The sequence below is a fragment of the Anas platyrhynchos genome, chromosome 2, assembly GCF_047663525.1.
Source record: "Anas platyrhynchos isolate ZD024472 breed Pekin duck chromosome 2, IASCAAS_PekinDuck_T2T, whole genome shotgun sequence".
In the NCBI taxonomy this organism is placed as follows: Eukaryota; Metazoa; Chordata; class Aves; order Anseriformes; family Anatidae; genus Anas; species Anas platyrhynchos.
In genome coordinates this window covers 106,037,218-106,055,597 of record NC_092588.1, presented here as the reverse complement: position 1 = coordinate 106,055,597, position 18,380 = coordinate 106,037,218, and the positions used below count along the sequence as shown (strand labels likewise).

The following is an 18,380-nucleotide window of genomic DNA, read 5'->3' as shown; positions in this document are numbered from 1 at the left end:
GAAATGTTATTCTCATGATAAAGAGAGACTAGTTTCATTCAGTCATCAGCTGAGCAAGAGTTCCCATACACTTCTGCTGAAACACCTTTTCTCTGATCAGTACAAACATCCTTCTTTTATTTTGGAGAGTTTCCCCCTTAACAACAGGAACTGCCTGCTTTGTAAAAAGATGTGGCAAATAGCTCTCAGCCCAACAGTGGGGTGTAAGGAATGACATGGAACTTTGGCAGACTCTAGAAGTAGTTCATCTGCCTAAACACAAATGTCTAGTGCAATTTAAGATGCACCACTTACAAAACCCCAAAGCAGACATTTCATTTGAAAATGAGAGGTGGATGTGCCCCATCACCAAGGTAAAACATAAGGTCCATTTTCTTCCTTGTTATATACTTCTATATAAGTATATTTATAGTATTTTTCCTGCTATAAACTTATCTTAATTGGTCTGGTTTATCTTATTATAGCCTCCTGCCCAGTTTTATTAGTCATGGGTGAAAATAAAACTGGATCTTAGACTCCTTTTTCTGGCCTCCATGCTCTGTAATTATTTCGAAGCTTTCAGAAAAATCTGTTTATTTTTCACATAAGAACTTCTCAGATGCATTGCCTGTCAGCTCTCATTGTCCATGTCAAACCCATACCACTATCTAGACACTTTCATTGGGCTGATTCATGAAATTGCAATATGGTTGAATCAAAGTGTTGTATTTCAGCTGAACTGCTCTTCAATCAATGGCAACTGCAAAGTAAACACATCCCAGTGTTAAATCTCCGTGTCTATAGAGGGCTAAAAAGCTCAGGTAAATGTGCAGACTTCTGCCAGTAAGAAGTCATTAAGATGGTATATAATATTGAAAGGGATTTTGAAATTTATTTGTTGAAAGCAAGAACTGGGGGCTGGTCCACACAACTAATGAAGGTAAGAAACACACCTCCACCTTTTAGATGTGATTTCAAGCACTCACTATTATCACATTGATTATCATTTATTTGCCTCTTTGAGCCACCTGTGTCCTTGAGTGGAGCCCTGTTATTCCAGACTCAGAACAAACCCTGAGCACGAACCTGAATGCTGCTCTACAGATGTGCCATCTACCTGTCTGAGAGCTGGCAACAGAGGACTATAGACAATGGTGCAAAAAGAAAGGGGCATAACTATTATGTCATTTTAGTGTATCTTCGTTTTCTGGGTCTCCATCTCTTGATCATCCACAAGGTACAGGTGTTACTCTTCATTCTTGCTAACCTTTCATAGAATCGTAGAATAAATAAGGTTGGAAAAGAGCTCCAAGATCATCTGGTCCAACCATAATGATCCAACCTGTCCAGATCCCTCTGCAGGGCCTTCCTATCCTCTGGGAGATCAACACTTCCCCCCAACTTGGTGTTGTCTGCAAATTTACTGAGGGTGCACTCAATTTCCTTGCGCAAATCATCAGTAAAGATATTAAAGAGGATGGGCCCCAACACCAACCCCCGGGGAACACCAGTGGTGCCTGTTTGCCAGCTGGATTTCACTCAGTTCACCACCACTCCCTCAACTTGTCCGTCCAGCCAGTTTTTAACCCAGCAAAGAGTGTACCCATCCAAGCCATGGGCTGCCAGCTTCTTCAGGAAAATACTGGGGGAGACTGTGTCAAAGGCCTTGATGAAGTCTAGGTAGACTACATCAACAGCCTTTACCTCATCCACTGGGCAGGTCACCCGGTCATAGAAGCAGATGAGGTTGGTCTGGCAGGACTTGCCTTTCATGAACCCATGCTGAACCCATGGATGAACCAAATAGTTCTGGTAGCAAAACCAGCACAGACTAGAGGCTGATCCCTGTGCCAGAGATGTCTCCTTTCTCATGGTGTTCAATTATAAGGGATATCCTCTAGTACATTTCCCAAAGACATTTTGTTTGACAGCACTACCAGCTTTATCAGCCCTTGCCTCTAGCCTCTCATTCCCAGTCCTGTGTTGCCTTTCACACAGCTGTGGGTGAGGGTATGTGTGAAGCAGATCAAGGATCTAATTGGATTATAAATAATTAAGCTCTTCTTATGGTAACTTTTAACCGGATGAGTTCAGCGTGTAACTCCTCCTGAACACTTTTAGCAGAAGCACTGTAAAAGTGTTAGAAAAAGAAGGAATGTGGGTCTCCTGAGTCATAAACATCAAATGATGGCTTTGTTTAGCATTTTAGGAGGAGGTCTTGGTACACTGGCAAAAGAAACCAGCACCAAATTTTCACAGGACTTGTGAAAAGTAGGCTGTTTTAATTCCTTTAATTGAACTGTGGGATAACTTCCTAATCTTTCCTCAGGTGATGATAATATTTGGCTATAAAGTATTCTGAGCGCTTCCCTGATGCTACTGATAAGCAGACATCAGTAGCATTAGGGAAGCGTTCAGAATCCTTTATAGCCAAGTATTACAATATTAATAGTATTAATATCAATAATATTAATATATTAATAATACAAACTTGAAATTTGTAGGGTTTTTCAGAGCTCTACTGTTTTGAGGAAACCACAATGACTTTGGGGGGAAGTGGTCATGGACTTTTTGCAGCTGTACATATGGTTTTGATATTCCTGTGCATAGTTCAAATGATCCCATTATTTTCTTAAGCTTATCCCTAAGAAAGTTCCAGATATATGGATGAAAGTTCCCTGAAGAGATCATGTAGTGGAATGAATGATTCGCTCTCTTTTCTCTGCTGCCTTTAGGAGATTCAGTGTGTTCTGGCAAGCCACTAACTGTGGCAAGCTGTATTTTGCTTACAAAGAGCTAATTTAAGGATTTAAAAGGGCAAACACCACAGTGTTTCTTCAGAGCTTCTAAATGTTTACCTTCCACACAAAACTACTTGTTGGGAAAGTACAGCAGTGGGATGAGCAGTGCTCTACTTTACCACGAACAGCTTCCCTTTACTTTTAAGTTGCAGGAATAAACATTACTTAATACAAACTCTACCGTGTTTAGTAATGCTTCTGACCCCATTCTGTGTTTGAAAAGAAAACCAAAATAAAGGCAAAAAGGGTCAATGCAATTTTCAAAATTTTGTGCCTTGTATTTTCCTCATCAAACAGCAGTCAACCGGAATATGGAAATCTCCTTTTAAATGCAGGCTCCCCTCACTTTAAAAACAGCAACAACAACAATAACAACAGCAACAAAAACAGAACTTCCAGATTTACATAACTATGTGTTTACGTTACAAGGCTGAGTTTGCTGTGCCATATTTTGATTTGGTCTTTTATATTAAACCTTCTTCAAATAATATTTTGCAACAACTTCTGTTGTATTTGTTCAAGTATAAGTAAATTTGTATGTGTCTTCTTCCCTAACTGTATTATGAACAAAACCTCTCACAGCAATACCCTATGACCACAGCCCCTCAACTTCTAATTAGGACGTAAGACATTGGTTTTCCATCTATAACTTATATATGGTAAAGTGGAGCAATTATATCTTCCTTCCTCTCCTTATTTTCTTCTAACTTCCATTCCAGCTTGGACCGCAGGGCATGCCCAGAAGGATGTTCAGAAGGCAATGTGGCACAGCTTTTAATTTGTTCTCCCTGCCTGAGAATCCCGTGGAGTTTGCACTTAGGATGGAAAAGGTTGCTGGTTTCACTTAGGAAAAAAAATATATATATAAATGTGAGGAGAAAGGCAAGAGCAGATATGGCTCTGAGTACTTAAATGCTTGCCACTTCTTGTTTTGCTTAGGAGATCAAAAACAGCTTACAGTTTCTTGCAAATTAAGAACAGTTGCTTATAAGCACAAGGTGATGTTGTAATCTTCATAAAAGTAAACCTAAAAGATGTCAAAAAAGGAACAATGAATTTTCACATCTTTTGATTACCATAGTTTTTATACACTGTGTTTCACTTATAGTAGGTACTTTTTACTTGCTTCCTTTGAGAGTTGACCTTTTGTATAGATGAACACAAATGTGACATTTATTATTAAAACTTTCTATGGTTAAGACTCACGCCTTTGGGTTATTTGTGTTTTTGCATATGAGAAAGGCAAAAGTGACAGATTTAGTTTTGCCTGACAAATACCTGAAAACACCACTGATTCTTTCATCATGATCTAAGGTATTCCTGCAAATGGATGTCATTCTTTTATGAACTGTTACAATCTCATATAACTTTTACTGTCTGAAATCATCACCATGTTTCACATGAATCTTTTATAATTTGTTTTTACTCTTTCTGGGAGCAAGTAGAGGAATCTTTCTGTTGATACTCTGTATGTGTGGTCTGGAGCACCTCGCTGTACATCTTAGCTCTTTGTGAACAACAAAATGTTTGTGAGTAAATGATATTGATGACAGTATTGCAACATAGGTCTGGCATGACCATGCATCTGCACAATTAGATTCTGCGATCTGTGATTCTGTGACACTGTGACCTGCTGGAAATAGTGTTCCAACAGAAGAACCAATTATATAGTCATTTTTGTAAATCAGAAGGTCTTTTGTCTTGTTTAGATGTGTCTTCAGTATTGGCAGATGGGTTCTTGAAACCTCTGGTTGTCTGTTTTTTATTTTTCACGCTGGAATGAATTTCATCTTAACCTAAAACACCTCAGCAGAGGGCTTATGTCTATTACAGTACAGACAATAGCCAAAATTGATGTCATGTGAGCTGCAAGGAAAACTTTATTGTAGCACAGATATTGTGCTAGTTTTCTGTAGGTGGTCAGATGTCCACTCTTCACTTCTCTGGTAAACACTCTGTATATGTAAGAATAAAAAAAAAGGGTGGGAAGGTAGGAAAGAGAAAATTACACAGGTCATATTTTCTTCCTTTGGGTTGTTCTCTTCCCATGCCCTTTAGTTTTGTTTACCTTTTTGTCTCCAGACTGCAATATCACAGAATCACAGAATGGCCGAGGTTGGAAGGGACCTCTAAAGACCATCTAGTCCAACGCCCCTGCCAAGCAGGATCACCTCAAGCACATTATGCAGGATGGCATCCAGGTGGGTTTTGAGTATCTCCAGAGAACGAGACTCCACAGCTACTCTGGGCAATCTGTTCCAGTGCTCTGTCACCCTCACAGGAAAGAAGTGCCCCCCCATATTCAGCCAGAACCTCCTGTGCTTCAGTTTGTGCCCATTGCCTCTCATCCTCTTGCTGGGCACAACTGAAAAGAGACCAGCTCCATCCTCTTGACACCCTCCCCTCAGATATCATTCTTTACACTCTTATCCCCAAATGACTAATGTATGGTTCAATTCTACTATACATACTTTCAGCACCAGTGCACCAAAAATCTCTTTTCTGATTTCAAATCTTCCAGGAGTGAAGAGCTCAGTAAATGTTAAAGGCAGTTTATAGGACAGGTACTGCCATGAGAAATCATTAGTAGGGTTACTTTTCCAGTGAGGGAAAATCCAAGTGTTGGCATGTTCTGACAGGAATATGTTTTGTCTACAGGACATTCAACTGCTGCTTTTTGGTTTAGAGCTTTGGAATGAAGGTTAAGCGGATGGCTTTGTCAAACCAAACGATAAACAATCTCTACATAATGAATGATATCCAATCTGTTTTATGATGATTTAACTGAAATTCATAATTGTCATAACCTAAATGGTTACCCAACCTCAGGTTGTATAGAGGTCATGGCAGTGAGTTCACAGTATTGAGTAATATACACAAACTCAGAGGCTTTATTTCCTTAATATTCCTATGAATATTAAAGCAAATATATATCAAGATTTTACAAATTATTATCAGGAAAGCAAACATATATATATATATATATATCTCAATAGTATGGCAGCAATCAGTAACAGCAGAAAATGTATGTAGTGTATGAATATACTTATATATATATTATGATCAATTACTTACGTGCACAAGTATATATGTATTCAAAATGTACGACCAATTCCCGCCCCCACTAGAGTTTTCTCCTTTTCAGATGATAAACTGCTGTTCTTCCTTGATTTTACCTATTTATGGTATCCTCAGGATATCTCTCATTCTCAGGTATCCAGAAGGTACCTTCAAAGAGGCCAGCTGTGCCTTTTCAAGGATGCTCCTGTTTCATGGGCCTAGTTCCTAGGCTAGCAGTTTTCAGGCTGGTAAGAATATTCTGTTGTTAGAATTTTAGCAGCTATTTTCTGTAATTATTTTTCCTGCTATAGCCGGATCACTTTTATGGCAGCTCCCATTAATAAGCTAACTGCATGTCTCATCCTTATAATTTTATGGGGAACAAAACTGTCTTTTTACATCCATTGCTGAATACGTGAAATGGGAGAACTGGATTAGTCTTTCCTCACAAAGACAAGGATAATTCTCTGGGGATGGAATATTCTTAGTATCCCATCTTTCCAGTACTGCCTGAAGGAGCATGTTGTGCAGTCTGCAGTAGGAGGAAGTGTGGCAGAGATGAAGCTACTCTCTCCAGGTCAGATTCTGCCTCCAGGCAGGAATACTAGGGTCCTGCTTCTGTCAGATGTTGGGCTGATGTGTTTCTAAAGGCTTCCAGCAGCTTCCATTTCTCTGGCAATCTAGTCTATGCCAGCACACCCTTTTCAGTAGGAATTTCATCCTAATTACTGACTTCAGTTTATACTGCTGCTTCCTAAATCCATTATTCCTTCTTGTCATCCACTAGGAACATGCAAAATGGATTATCCTTCTCCTTTGTAAGCAGCTTTTTATGAATTTGGAAATGTATGTATACTACGAAACTGCACGTTATAGAAAATAGCAAAGCTGCATTTTTTAATACCACTGAAGGTATGAAACCATGTAAACTAGATTCCAGTTGACACCGCAGAACAGAATGCTAGCTAGCATCACCTTCTTTTTGATGTATTCATAGATGCACTAGTTCATGAGTATATACACAAATGTTTACACATGCTAATGGTTGGGTGCTTGAGGTCTTCAGGAATAAGGAACTAGCAAAAATCCCCACCTTGGAACTTCCTTCTTCCCATCCTCTCTCCAGTTCACAGGGCTACACAGATTAGAAAAGTACTTTTAAGCTCCATAAGGATGGATCTTGAAGGATTTGGAAGAATAATTATTATATATATATATATATATATATATGTCATTTGTAATAATTTGGAATTTTCAAAGTGTTGAGGAAACACTGATTAATTCAATTTAACTGTGTTTTCTGTGTGAAAGATACTGCAGTAGTATGACAACTTCATGAAATCAGATAAGAGAATACATGGGTTCAATGCAAAATTCAGGATGATTAAAATTTAATCTTAAGAAGTGATACAGTTTTCAGAAGTTCTAAACCACCAAGAAGTGGTAAAGTTTTACAAGTATCTACTTATGGTCAGTAAGAAAATTGAATTGGCGAACTTTTGAGAAGAAAACAATGAATACGCATATACATTTTTCCTTAAAAAAAATATATTTTTTGTTTTCTATAATCATTTTACTACTTATATTCCAAAGATATCTTCAGAAGATGCTGGAAGAAGAGCTGCAACAAGGCTATTTTCTGCAAACTCAGTGGCTTTATTACCTTATTTTTTTTCACTTTGTTTAAATATGGGCATGCAGGAAAAACACTTTCTGTGTTAGCCATTGGATTAAGTCTTAGGTGGTTGACCCCAATCTATCTTTGATGACAACAGAATGAAGAAATACAAACTCACTTCCATATGTTTCTTACTGTTTGCACTTAGCCAGATATCTGAACACTCAGAATCTGGTCATTCTGCATTTCAATGAAACTTCAGTGAGCTTCTGGGGGAACACGAGATGCAAGATGTGATGCCCTAATATGAATCCTGCCAGGAATATTGTATTATATTATGTATTTATACACATATAATGTACATATTATGAAATGCATATGTAAATGTATTAATAGGAATACACATACTATAGGATGTGTATGGACACTTGCAACCAGCTGTACTTCTTCTCAGATCTCAGTGGCATTGCTATAATTATGGCATGACTTCTCAAGAAAATTAACACCTGTGGTTTATGCCAGTTGGGCAAAAGAACCTTGAATTCTTTCACAATCTGAATTATTTCTTTGTTTTCCCTGTAGACACAGGCTGGCTGCAGAAAATCTTCTCCCCACCCCTAAATAAGTAGGTCCCCTACAACTGATGATTTTTATTGTCTTTTTACTCTTAAAATTTTAAGGGAAGAAATGAAATATTCTGTACAGCGTTAGAAGATAAAACTTTAACACAGTTTTGCTCTCTGTGGACACAGTTTTTTTTTTTTTTTTCTAACTTCAGACTTTTTTTTTTTTTTTTTTTTTTTTTTCTGAATTAAAGTTCAGCATTTTAAATTCTTAGTTTTGAAGTGACTTCTCACTTGCATTGGCTATACTGTCTGGAATTAAGAAATCAAAACCAAAATACAGTATTTATTTCTGCTGAAAAAAAAAAAAAAGTGCTTTGGGAGACCCATCCCACAGGATGTATACATTTTTTTTAATGGATTTTTTTTTTTTAGTACAGCAGTTTTTGTCTTGATTTGGAATTTAGAACGTACCCTTTAGAATTTCAAATTTAGCTTATGTGAGAATGAAAAATCATCCTTCACACAGCCTGCTTGTTTAGTTACATACATTCAACAAATGAAAAAGCCTAAACATTTTGCTAACGGCAAATGTAGTGAGACCGAGTAGAGGAAATAATGAGTTACTTATATACAATGTAAATTTGATTATGTCCTAGAAATTGTGATGGCATAGCTGGTAATAAAGTAACTAAAGCATTGTTGGCTTTTGTCCTCTGGTAGGGGTTGGTAAATGCCTCAGGCTGCAGATCTGTCATGTGATTTTAGCAGTTCTAGGATTATGGGGGTGTGAGGAGCTTGTTTGTGTGACTTCAAAGCATATCCCAATTGCTTTCCTAATTTTTTTGCAAAACTTGCTCACTAACATATTAACCGTGCTAGAAATTTATTTATGTTGAAACAGCTAAAAGTCACGGGCTGCTTTTAGCTTAGTACATTCATCTGTAATTAAGAGCCTGCTATAGTCTCTTGGTATCCTTAAGTCAACTGATTTTGAGCTTTTTTTTCTCTGCAATTAAAGTTCTTTGACATTGCATTGGGCAAGCAAGAGATGTGGGAGAATTCAGGAGCACATGGAATAGAGGAACAATACAACCACAGTGGTTTGCATGAGTCAAAGGAACTTAGATGCAAAACTATAAATTGGGAAAAAGTAAGGTTAAAACTGGAGGGGGCAGAAGTTTTATCCCTTGAGCTACCATGTGCATTCACATAAAAACATTTAGTTTTCATGGGTACATTGCTGTCAGTGTGTTAGGCACTTGGTTTGGTTCCTTAGAAAGAGCTGAATGAGTTAACGAGGGTGCAGTGTTCGGTTCATGGTTCTCTTTGCTCCATCTCTCTTTCTGGGAAAGTGAAAGACAGAATCATAAGATCATTTAGGTTGGAAACAACCTTTAAAATCAAGTCCAGCCACTATTTAACACTACCAAATCCACCACTAACCTACGTCCCTAAGCACTACATCACACAAAGGTGATGACTTGGCATCAAGCAGGGATTTATTCGAAGATGGCAAAGTTTGGAGCAGGCATGGCCTCTCCTGGCCTCTTTAGCTATCAATCTTGAGAGGGATTTGGTAGAAAGAAAGAGTAACACTGGCAAACTTGCTGCTATACTCTGAGGTGACTGAAAGAGAAACTGTGACCTTTCAAAGGTTAAGGTTGCAGCCTTCATAGTTAATCAGAACCTGTTGTTTGTGGCTTTTCTGCTGTTCACATCAAGAAGCCTGCTGACATCTTTGCAAAAGATATGTGAATATGCAAACAATTTCCAATACCATGGTTGCTTATAGCTTATACTGGCTCCTACTTCAAGAGCAACATTACACGCAGGTACGAGCGCTTGCAGTTTGGGGCCTACAATTTAACGTATATACTTTGTTCACCAAAAGCCACGTCTGCTTTACTTCAAAATCTCATTTTTCTCATCTTCCTCCTATATTTTATGTATTTTTTTTCCCACATTTTTGAGCCAATTAGTGGTGCTGCTCTGGATCTGCATATTCATCATCACCTGTTCATCAGCAAACTATGGGAGTCCATAAAAGCTAAATGCCTTAGAGTAGGGCCAAATATTTCAGTTTAAAAATACCAGGATAAAGATATTAAACACAGTTTTTCTTTTTCCTTCGGTATATAAAAGCAATTGTTTGGGGGATTTTTTTTTCCTCATATGTTTAGGAGAACTGCTGTTTTTGATCATATGCTTAGGAGGAAAGGTGGTTTTGGTCTTATGTTTGGGAGTAAGGAAAGAGGCTTGCAAGAAAGTTTATTGGATTCTTATAAGGGAGGAGCTTGTACAGACTGTCCCCAGTTTTGCAGAGCAGTTCTCTGCATGCATCTTTTTTTCTAAAGGTAACCTGCAGAGTGAACTTTAGCTGTGAGTAATAAAGACCTGACAGAGATTAAGTTTTAGTCACCTGCCAGCTCCTGGAATGCCAAAAACACCAGAAAGCTGGGGCAAAGGCACTGGAGAACAGTTCAAAAGCTCTGTCACTGGGCAAATGAAAACATTACAGCAGCTGAAGACCATTTCCTGGTATTTCACTGCTGTTCTTTTAGCAAGGAGAGGAAGGGTCTGGAAAATATTAAATTGGCCCCACAGAGCATATTAAAAAAACCTGGAATTTTGCAGACACTAGCCGGCTGTATGTTTTTGTTGGAAATCTAGCACAGTTATGTAATGTGTTTGGGCTCTTTAAACTTTTCTTTCATTTCAAGGTACCATCACAGCCTAATATTTTCATCATTATAACAAAGTTTTAAGTGGTGTTCTTAATTTTAACGAATAACTAAGCTGATTTAGAAAAGAAAAACCTAAACAATTGTCATTCAGTTCAGGATTTATGCAGACATTTGTCTTTCTCTTTCTGATGTGTGTCTCTCACCCTAAAGTGGCTTTTGATAAAAGAAAATGCTCTTAGTTTATTTACTTTCAGGGTGAGGCTTTCTTTGGGGTCGGAGTGTTATGGAGTGCAAAGCAGTAATAAGGACATAACTGTATGGGGGACAGTTTAAATGGTTTAGCATAGCCCCCTTTTCTTACTAATGTTTCCAGGCACGTATACTGGAACTATAAAACACATGTATTTACATTTTATTTCCCAGACATAGTGAGGTTGTTAAGTCTGCCACATCTGTCTCTCTTTTCTCGACCTCCCACATTTTTGGCTTGGGGTGAAAGAGCAGGGGTGGCAGGGCAGGAGAAGGTGGGTTTGTTTGTGTGTGTGTGTGTGTGTGTTTTCAGCTGAATAGCAGAGCAGCATAATTGACATCTTTTGCAGCCCCCTTGGGGGAAAATTCTTTTGGTTAAGTTTTATCTTTGAGGTATAAAAGGAGAGGTTAGTGGAGACAGGGAATAGAAATCAGAGAATGGCTAGGGAATGTTTCTTTTCAACATATGAAGTTTGTTCAGTTCTTTCACCAAAACAAACCACAGGCATTAGTTTATTTGCGTATGCTGGTCTCAAGTTGTGGCCCAGGATCATGGAGATACAGTTCTTTGTTCTTGATGGAAATTACTTTCACACAGCTTTTTCTAAACAAAGCTCAGAACAGTTTTTAAAAAGTATCTCAATGTTAATGTTATTTATTAGAGGAATAGAGAAATTAAAGACATTTTGACAATTTAAAGAGGCTATGATTGTCTTGAGAAACATTCAAATTTCTGGCTCAAATATATAGCTCACATGTATGTTTCTAAAGATGAGAACCAGGCTTATTTTATTCCATCTCCTTCACATTCACAGTGTATTCATAGCTGGAACCTGAGTGGGATAGCCAGGGTATCAGCCCCACCATGGCAGAGCTCTGTACTGCTAATGACACAAAATGTTGCTGGTACTAGAGTCAACCAGTTTAACATATAATTGCATTTGTTGAGATATATACATAGGTCCTGAAGGGACGCATCTATGAATGCTGAGGAAGCTAGCTCATGCCCTTGCGAGGCCATTCTTGATAAGTTTTAAACTACCATGGTGACTGGGAGAGCTGCCTGAAGAAAGCAAATGTCACCCCTATCTTCAAAAACAAGCAAGAAGGATGACCCAAGGAATTAGAGGCAGCACCCTCACCTTGATCCCTGTGAAGGTGATGGAGCACCTAATCCTGCAAACCATTTCCAAGGAACATGAATGACAAGGAAATCATCAGGACTAGCCAGCATGACAGCCATGCTTGACCAAATTAATAAGCTTCTACAATGAAATGACTGATCTGGTAGATGAGAGGAGAGTAGTGGCTATTATCTACCTGGATTTTAGTAAGGCTTTTGACACTGCCTCCCATAAGATCCTCACAAATGACCTGTTGTAGTATGGGTGGGACTAGAAGACAGGAGGATTGAAAACTGGCTGCATAGATGGGCCCACAGTGTGGTGATCAGTGGCACAGAGTCTATTTGGAGGCCAATATCTAGTAGTGCACCCTAGGGGCCAATACTAGGTCCAGTTGTGTTTAACGTCTTCATTAATGATATCGATGATGGGGCAAAGTGTACCCCCAACAAGTTTGGAGATGACACAATACTGGGAGGTGTGGCTGATACACCAGAGGGTCATGTTGCCATCCAGAGGGATCTTGATAGGCTGAAGAAATAGTGAACCTCATGTTCCATGACAGGAACTTCATGAAGTTCAACAAGGGGAAGCACAAAATCCTGTACGTAGAGAGGAGGCACTAATACATGATCGGGCCCCCTTGTACCTGGGGATCCCTGGTAGATGAGAAGTTGAATATGAGCCAGCAATGTACACTTCCAGCAAAGAAGGCTAAAGGTATCCTGGGCTGCATGAGGCAAAGTATCACCATCAGGTTGACAGAGGTATTTTTCCCTTCTACACAGTCCTGGTGAGGCCACACTTGGAGTACTGTGTCAAGGTCTGCACTCTGCAGTACAAGAGAGATGTGGACATACTGGAGAGAGTCCATCAAAGGGCTATGATGATGATGAGAGGACTGGAGCATTTCACACAATATGAAAGACTGAGAGAGCTGGTACTATTTAGCCTTAAGAAGAGAATGCTTAAGGGGGGACTTGTCAATATATACAAATAACTGATGTCAGTGTGCAAAGAAGACAGAGCCAGGCTCATTTGAGTAGAAACTGATCAAAGGAGAAGAGACAATGGGCACAAACTGAAATACAGGAGGTATGCTCTGAGCATCAGGAAACTTTTTTTTTCTTTTTTTTTTTTTCTTTTTTTTTCTCTTAAAATGAGCACTGGCACAAGTTGTCCAAAGAAGTTGTGGCATCTTCCTCCTTGGAGCTATTCAAAAGGTGACTGGAAATGACCTTAGGCAAGTGGCTACAGGTGGCCCTAGTTGAGCAAGGTGGAGGGGTTGGACCAGATGACTTCCAGAGGTCCCTTCCAACCTCAGCCACACTGTGGTTCTGTGAAAAGTGAGTATTTAAAGATTATTGCACTGAGTCTGGAAATATTAAACGTGACAAACCTAATTTTCCCTCAACTGCATGCTTATATTGCTTCCCAGGAAAAAATAAAAAAATAATAAAAAAAAATGAAAAAGAAACATTCTGGAAAATTATTAGCAGTGGTGCTGCTCACACACAGCTATCAGATTTGGAGCTTGTGTGTCACATCACTGAATTTTCAGTACCTGAAGTACTGTGTTCAGCTCTGAGGTCCCCAATATAAGAAGGACATGGGCCTATTAGAGAGAGTCCAGAGGAGAGCCATGAGGATGATCAGAGGGCTGGAGCACCTCTCCTACAAAGACATGCTGAGGGAGTTGGGGTTATTCAACATGGGGAAAAGAAGGCTCCAGGTAGACCTTGTAAGTGGCCTTCTGGCACTTAAAGTGGTCTACAGAAAAGCTGGAGAGGAACTCTTTATCAGAGAAAACAACTAATTGTTTTAAACTAAAGATGGTTAGATTTAGATTAGATATTCCAAAGAAATTCTTCACTCAGGGTGTGCTGAGGCACCAGAACAGTACCAGAGCAGGTGTGGATGCCCCATCCCTGGAAGTGTTTAAGGCCAGTCCGGATGGGGTTTTGAGCAACCTGGCCTTGTGAGAGGTGTCCCTGCCCATGGCAGGGGGCTTGGAATTAGATGATTCCTTCCAACCCAAACCATTCTTTGATTCTATGATCTCTGCCATGCCACTGGTGTCAGAGGGTCTAGGTACTGCTCAGCATATCTACGGTATCATTTTGCCTTCTGGAGAAGAGACTATTTAGCTTCTTCAGTCTTTAGAACCGGATACTACCTACAGTACTGCTTACTGACAAGCAGTACTATTTGTGTAGATTTTGAAAAATGTGAAGAGTTATAGAAGAGATCATTTCTTCTAATTTTTGCTTGGCTTTTAGACTGTGCCATTTAAGTCACTATGCATTACATGCAATATATTAGTGCTCTCACAAAATATTGTTGATTGAGCTCTGTTCAAAGCTGTCATTGATTGATCTCTCCTACTTAATACTTATTTTTTATCAGCCCTAGCAAAATGAAATGGTTCCCATTTTTCTTCTGAAAACGTACATATATTTTTTATGTCCAGATAATCTGAATAACAAGATACAGTCCCTTAACGCATACTGCTAAGGCAAATGGGAATCTTTTGGCAGCCATACACTGGAACAACAAAACCATTCAGTACAGAGGGAAGCTAAACATTTGAAGAGCAGAAGGCTGAGAACTGTACAACCCTGACAATGTGTGCAGGAGCTGCTCATGTTTCCAGTGCAACAATGCTAAAAATTCCCTGGGCTCTTCAAGGAATTTTGAATAACTGCGTTGTAATCCATTTTTCTCTGTTGGTGTTCCAACATAGAAGCAGGGTCATGAAATTAATGCCATTTTTACATTGCTCAGTAAAAATAATGTCGCTATAAGGAGAATGCTCATATTACCTAACTAATTCCTCTAGTGCTGAATAACTGGCTATAATTTCATTAATGACTCCAGACTGGTGCATTTCCTAGAGAGCTGATGGCAGACTTGATGTTAGCTTTGCCTCAGGCTGTGGTCATTATGAAGTGACCTATGTCTCAGCTGGAGTTACTTTGTTCATTTGAATCCACTACATGTCTGTGCATTCTTATTGTTATTTCTTTCTCCACACTCCTCTCCAACTTCTCTCTAGTTTTGCTTGTGACAAGACAAGCCTATCTTTTCTAACTGCTAACAATTATGGAAGTAGGTGTGGGACTGAATATTTAAGGAAAATTTTTCTTTCTTTCGCATTTAGTCAAAAAATGATGGGTCATTAATACTCACCTACCACTCCTTTAAATAAAACCATATTTACTATATTATTTAAAAACACACCCTTTTCTTGCACTGGTTCTGGTTTGTGATAATGAGCTCATTGAACTCCAATTAATGGAAGTTGAGAATGTTCACACGTCAAGGACAGGGTCACCATCTTGTGGAACAAATTTCCATCTAGTCATGAAAGAAATAAATAACCACAGAATATTTTTGCACATGGGTGTCAGAGTTAAGGACTAATCCAGAAGGGAGCTTGTTATTTGAGTTCCACAGTGATGTTTGGTATCCCTGTTAAATAAAGTGTAATAAAACTCTGTGCCAGATTAGCTGACAAGCTGTACAGCTGCAGTTGAAGAACCTTTGTGCAAAAGGAGATGGTGGCACTAGTCAAGACAGCCATAAGCTTAATGTTATCTACCAGAAAGCATGACCTTGTCCCCTTCTAATGCTTGGCCAAACTTGATACTCGATTCCACTTTGATTTTGAGCAAAAATGTACTGCTTTTTGTTTATTTTAAATCAGCACAAGCAGAAGAGACATATGAAGCACTGGCTTGACTAGCTAAGCTTTGCAAGACGTCAGTAATTAAAAATAGGGTTGAAGCACTAAAGCAATGGAAGTGACAATTCCATTAAGGTAAAGCAGTGAAAATTCTTTCAGAAGAGGTTGGCATTTCCAGATGTATAACATTTACTTTCGGCTGAGGGATTTCAGACCTACAAATAGTTATTACTATACTGTCAAACTAACAATACTGAATTAAGTTCTCTCCTCTTTCAACCTTTTATTTGTGGATCAGTCAATGAACACAGGATGAACTTCCCTTGGAGCGGGTAAGCCAGTACAACTGCTAGTTTGATGAGGTTGCTTTTGACTAGGTTGTAAAAGTCACCTACACATACACTTTCCCATATAATGACCAGCCAGTTTGGGATGTTTCAAATACAGCTCATCTTTCACGATGACTTCTCAATGAAAAACATATATGACAACATCAGACCTATCTAAGAATAGCTCTTCCTGTGCAGTGACCTTTTCTCCCCTAATCTATTCCTTGCCCTCCAGAACTTACCCATTTCTGCATTCAGGCTCTTTGAACACAGAGTTTAAGCAATTGGAGGCAGGGGGGAGGACGGACAACAGAACAACACGAGAAGATTTATACAGTGAAAATGAGCTGACACCCTAGAAATGACCCCGTGTAGACTAGACAGCATATACTTGATTTCCTTCATTTCCTTCATGCAGAAGAGCAACACATTTTATGAAGTAAAATGACTTAAGTCTCTCTCTATCAGTAGAGTGCTTTGCATAACGGGGGCCAAGTACTCAGAACAACCAAGATGTAGAAACAAATAAAAATAGAGTTAAAAATATTTTATTTTCCTTTTTATCTGTATAAAATAGTTTTGACTAACATGCCAGATGTTATCACCACATAAATGTTTAAAATGACTTCTTATCTCTTTTACTCCTTGAGAAAAAAACAAAACTGATCGACCCAGTTCCTCCAAATCTATTTTAAGATTCTGCGGCTGAAATTCAAATGTTTGGAAATAGATATTGAACTCTCACTGCTGTTTTGTTACAGACATCTTTTTACAGCATGAGAATCAGGCAAATGTGGTTTGAACTTCTCAGGACCCCTGAGAAGCAGGGAAGCACTGACTTATACTTGGTCTTTTTTTTTTTTTTTTTTTTTTTTTTCCAGAGGAGTAAACTTAGAAACCCAAAGAGAACACAGCTGAAAGTTTTGCCCACGATCCATAATTACAGTAGCAAGAGTTATCCAGAGTTACACCCTTAGGTCCTGGTGGGAGCTACAGATTCTCAGCATTGTTGACAATGCAGCAGTCTCTTCTGTAGCTGGAGATCTGAGAATTAAAATGTGCAAAATTACAGCATGCTTCTGCAAACTTATATTACACAGAATATCAAATGTCTATGACAAAGATGGAAGAGAGCACCTATCTCTAAGCTTAGAGTGCTGCGTTTGCATCCCATGGTTATCGTTGGTTATCCTTTCTGCCCTGTTAGCAGTACGCACCCTTTTGCAGTCAGGAAAAATAAGTTCTGTTAAAAACTAAAAGGAAATAATTAATTTTTTAATTAATTAATGCTGGCAGGCAGATTACACAAAGAAGAGGGATGTTGTTGTAGGTTCTCCCCTTCTGCAATTCTGTTTTCTAAGTCGTTCTCGGTGTCGACTTTAAATACCTATTTTTCACTCTCAAGTTACTTCGGCACTATCAGCTTTGCCTTGGTGACAGATTGCTGGAAAGTTCGCTTTTCTCCTTCACAAAGACGGCGCACCCTCTTAAACAGTCTGTTTCGTGAGTTATTAGTTTCTTTGTTATTGTATCCATACCACTCAGTGATCCAAAAAAACCCTCCCACCAGGCAAGGGAAGTCTGTTTCCCCAGCTGGAGACGCAGCTCCAGTCAGCACCGGCTCTGATTTGCTCCCCTGGCCTCGGAGGGGGCACGGTGTGGTCAACCTAGAGCCCGGCAACAAAAGGGGAAGCAGGCAGGGAAGGACCTCCGCGAGCAGCTCCGAGGGGAAAAAGCGGGCTGCTAACCCGGCTCAGCACACCCAGCTGCCGGCCGAGCAGGTGCCGGGGGGGGCGATGGCTCCCGGCGTAGGGCGAGGAGCCCGAAGTTAGCGCAGGGCAGGGGCCCGGCGGCCGAGGAGCGGCGGCGGGGGCGCCCCATGGGCGGCCGGGCGAGCCTGCCGTGCCGAGGGAGCGCGCTGCCCCGCCGCCCACCGCCCCCACAGGAGGCCGAGACGATGGTGAAGGTACGCGGGGTTTGCTTCCTAGCCGCTGCGAGGAGCGGGGGCACCGGGACGGGTTTTGCAGTTCCCCCTCCCCCCCCCTCCGCGCCGTGCTGGAGGGGCCGGGGGAAGGCGGCTGCCACCGCCGCGGGGCTCCGGGGCTGGCCCCTGGGAGCCGGCCCGAGGCTGCTCCGCACCTCCCGGCGCTGGTGGTCGGTAATTTGGGTGGTAGCAGTCACCTGGGTGAGCGCACGCAGCATCTTGGTGGCCCTTGTGGTTTGGGAGCGGGTACTGAGCGTGCAGAGCTTGGTCCGGCAGTGCTGCTCTGTCGCGATACCGGCCG

At 40.2% G+C, this 18,380-nt stretch overlaps 1 protein-coding gene across 4 annotated transcripts in view; it reads left to right on the top strand.

Annotated features, from left to right (window-relative positions):
* Nucleotides 1-17,700: 17,700 nt before the first annotated feature.
* Nucleotides 17,701-18,380, top strand: part of TNS3 (tensin 3) — a 245,005-nt gene continuing 244,325 nt past the window's right edge. For 3 of the 4 annotated variants that reach the window (XM_038173696.2, XM_038173695.2, XM_027451289.3), the window contains exon 1: nt 17,701-18,061. In XM_038173696.2, the coding sequence (XP_038029624.2) occupies nt 17,975-18,061 (87 nt within the window). In that variant the 5' untranslated portion in view covers nt 17,701-17,974. The remainder of the gene's footprint in view (nt 18,062-18,380) is intronic. The other variant, XM_038173699.2, reaches the window with a different exon arrangement.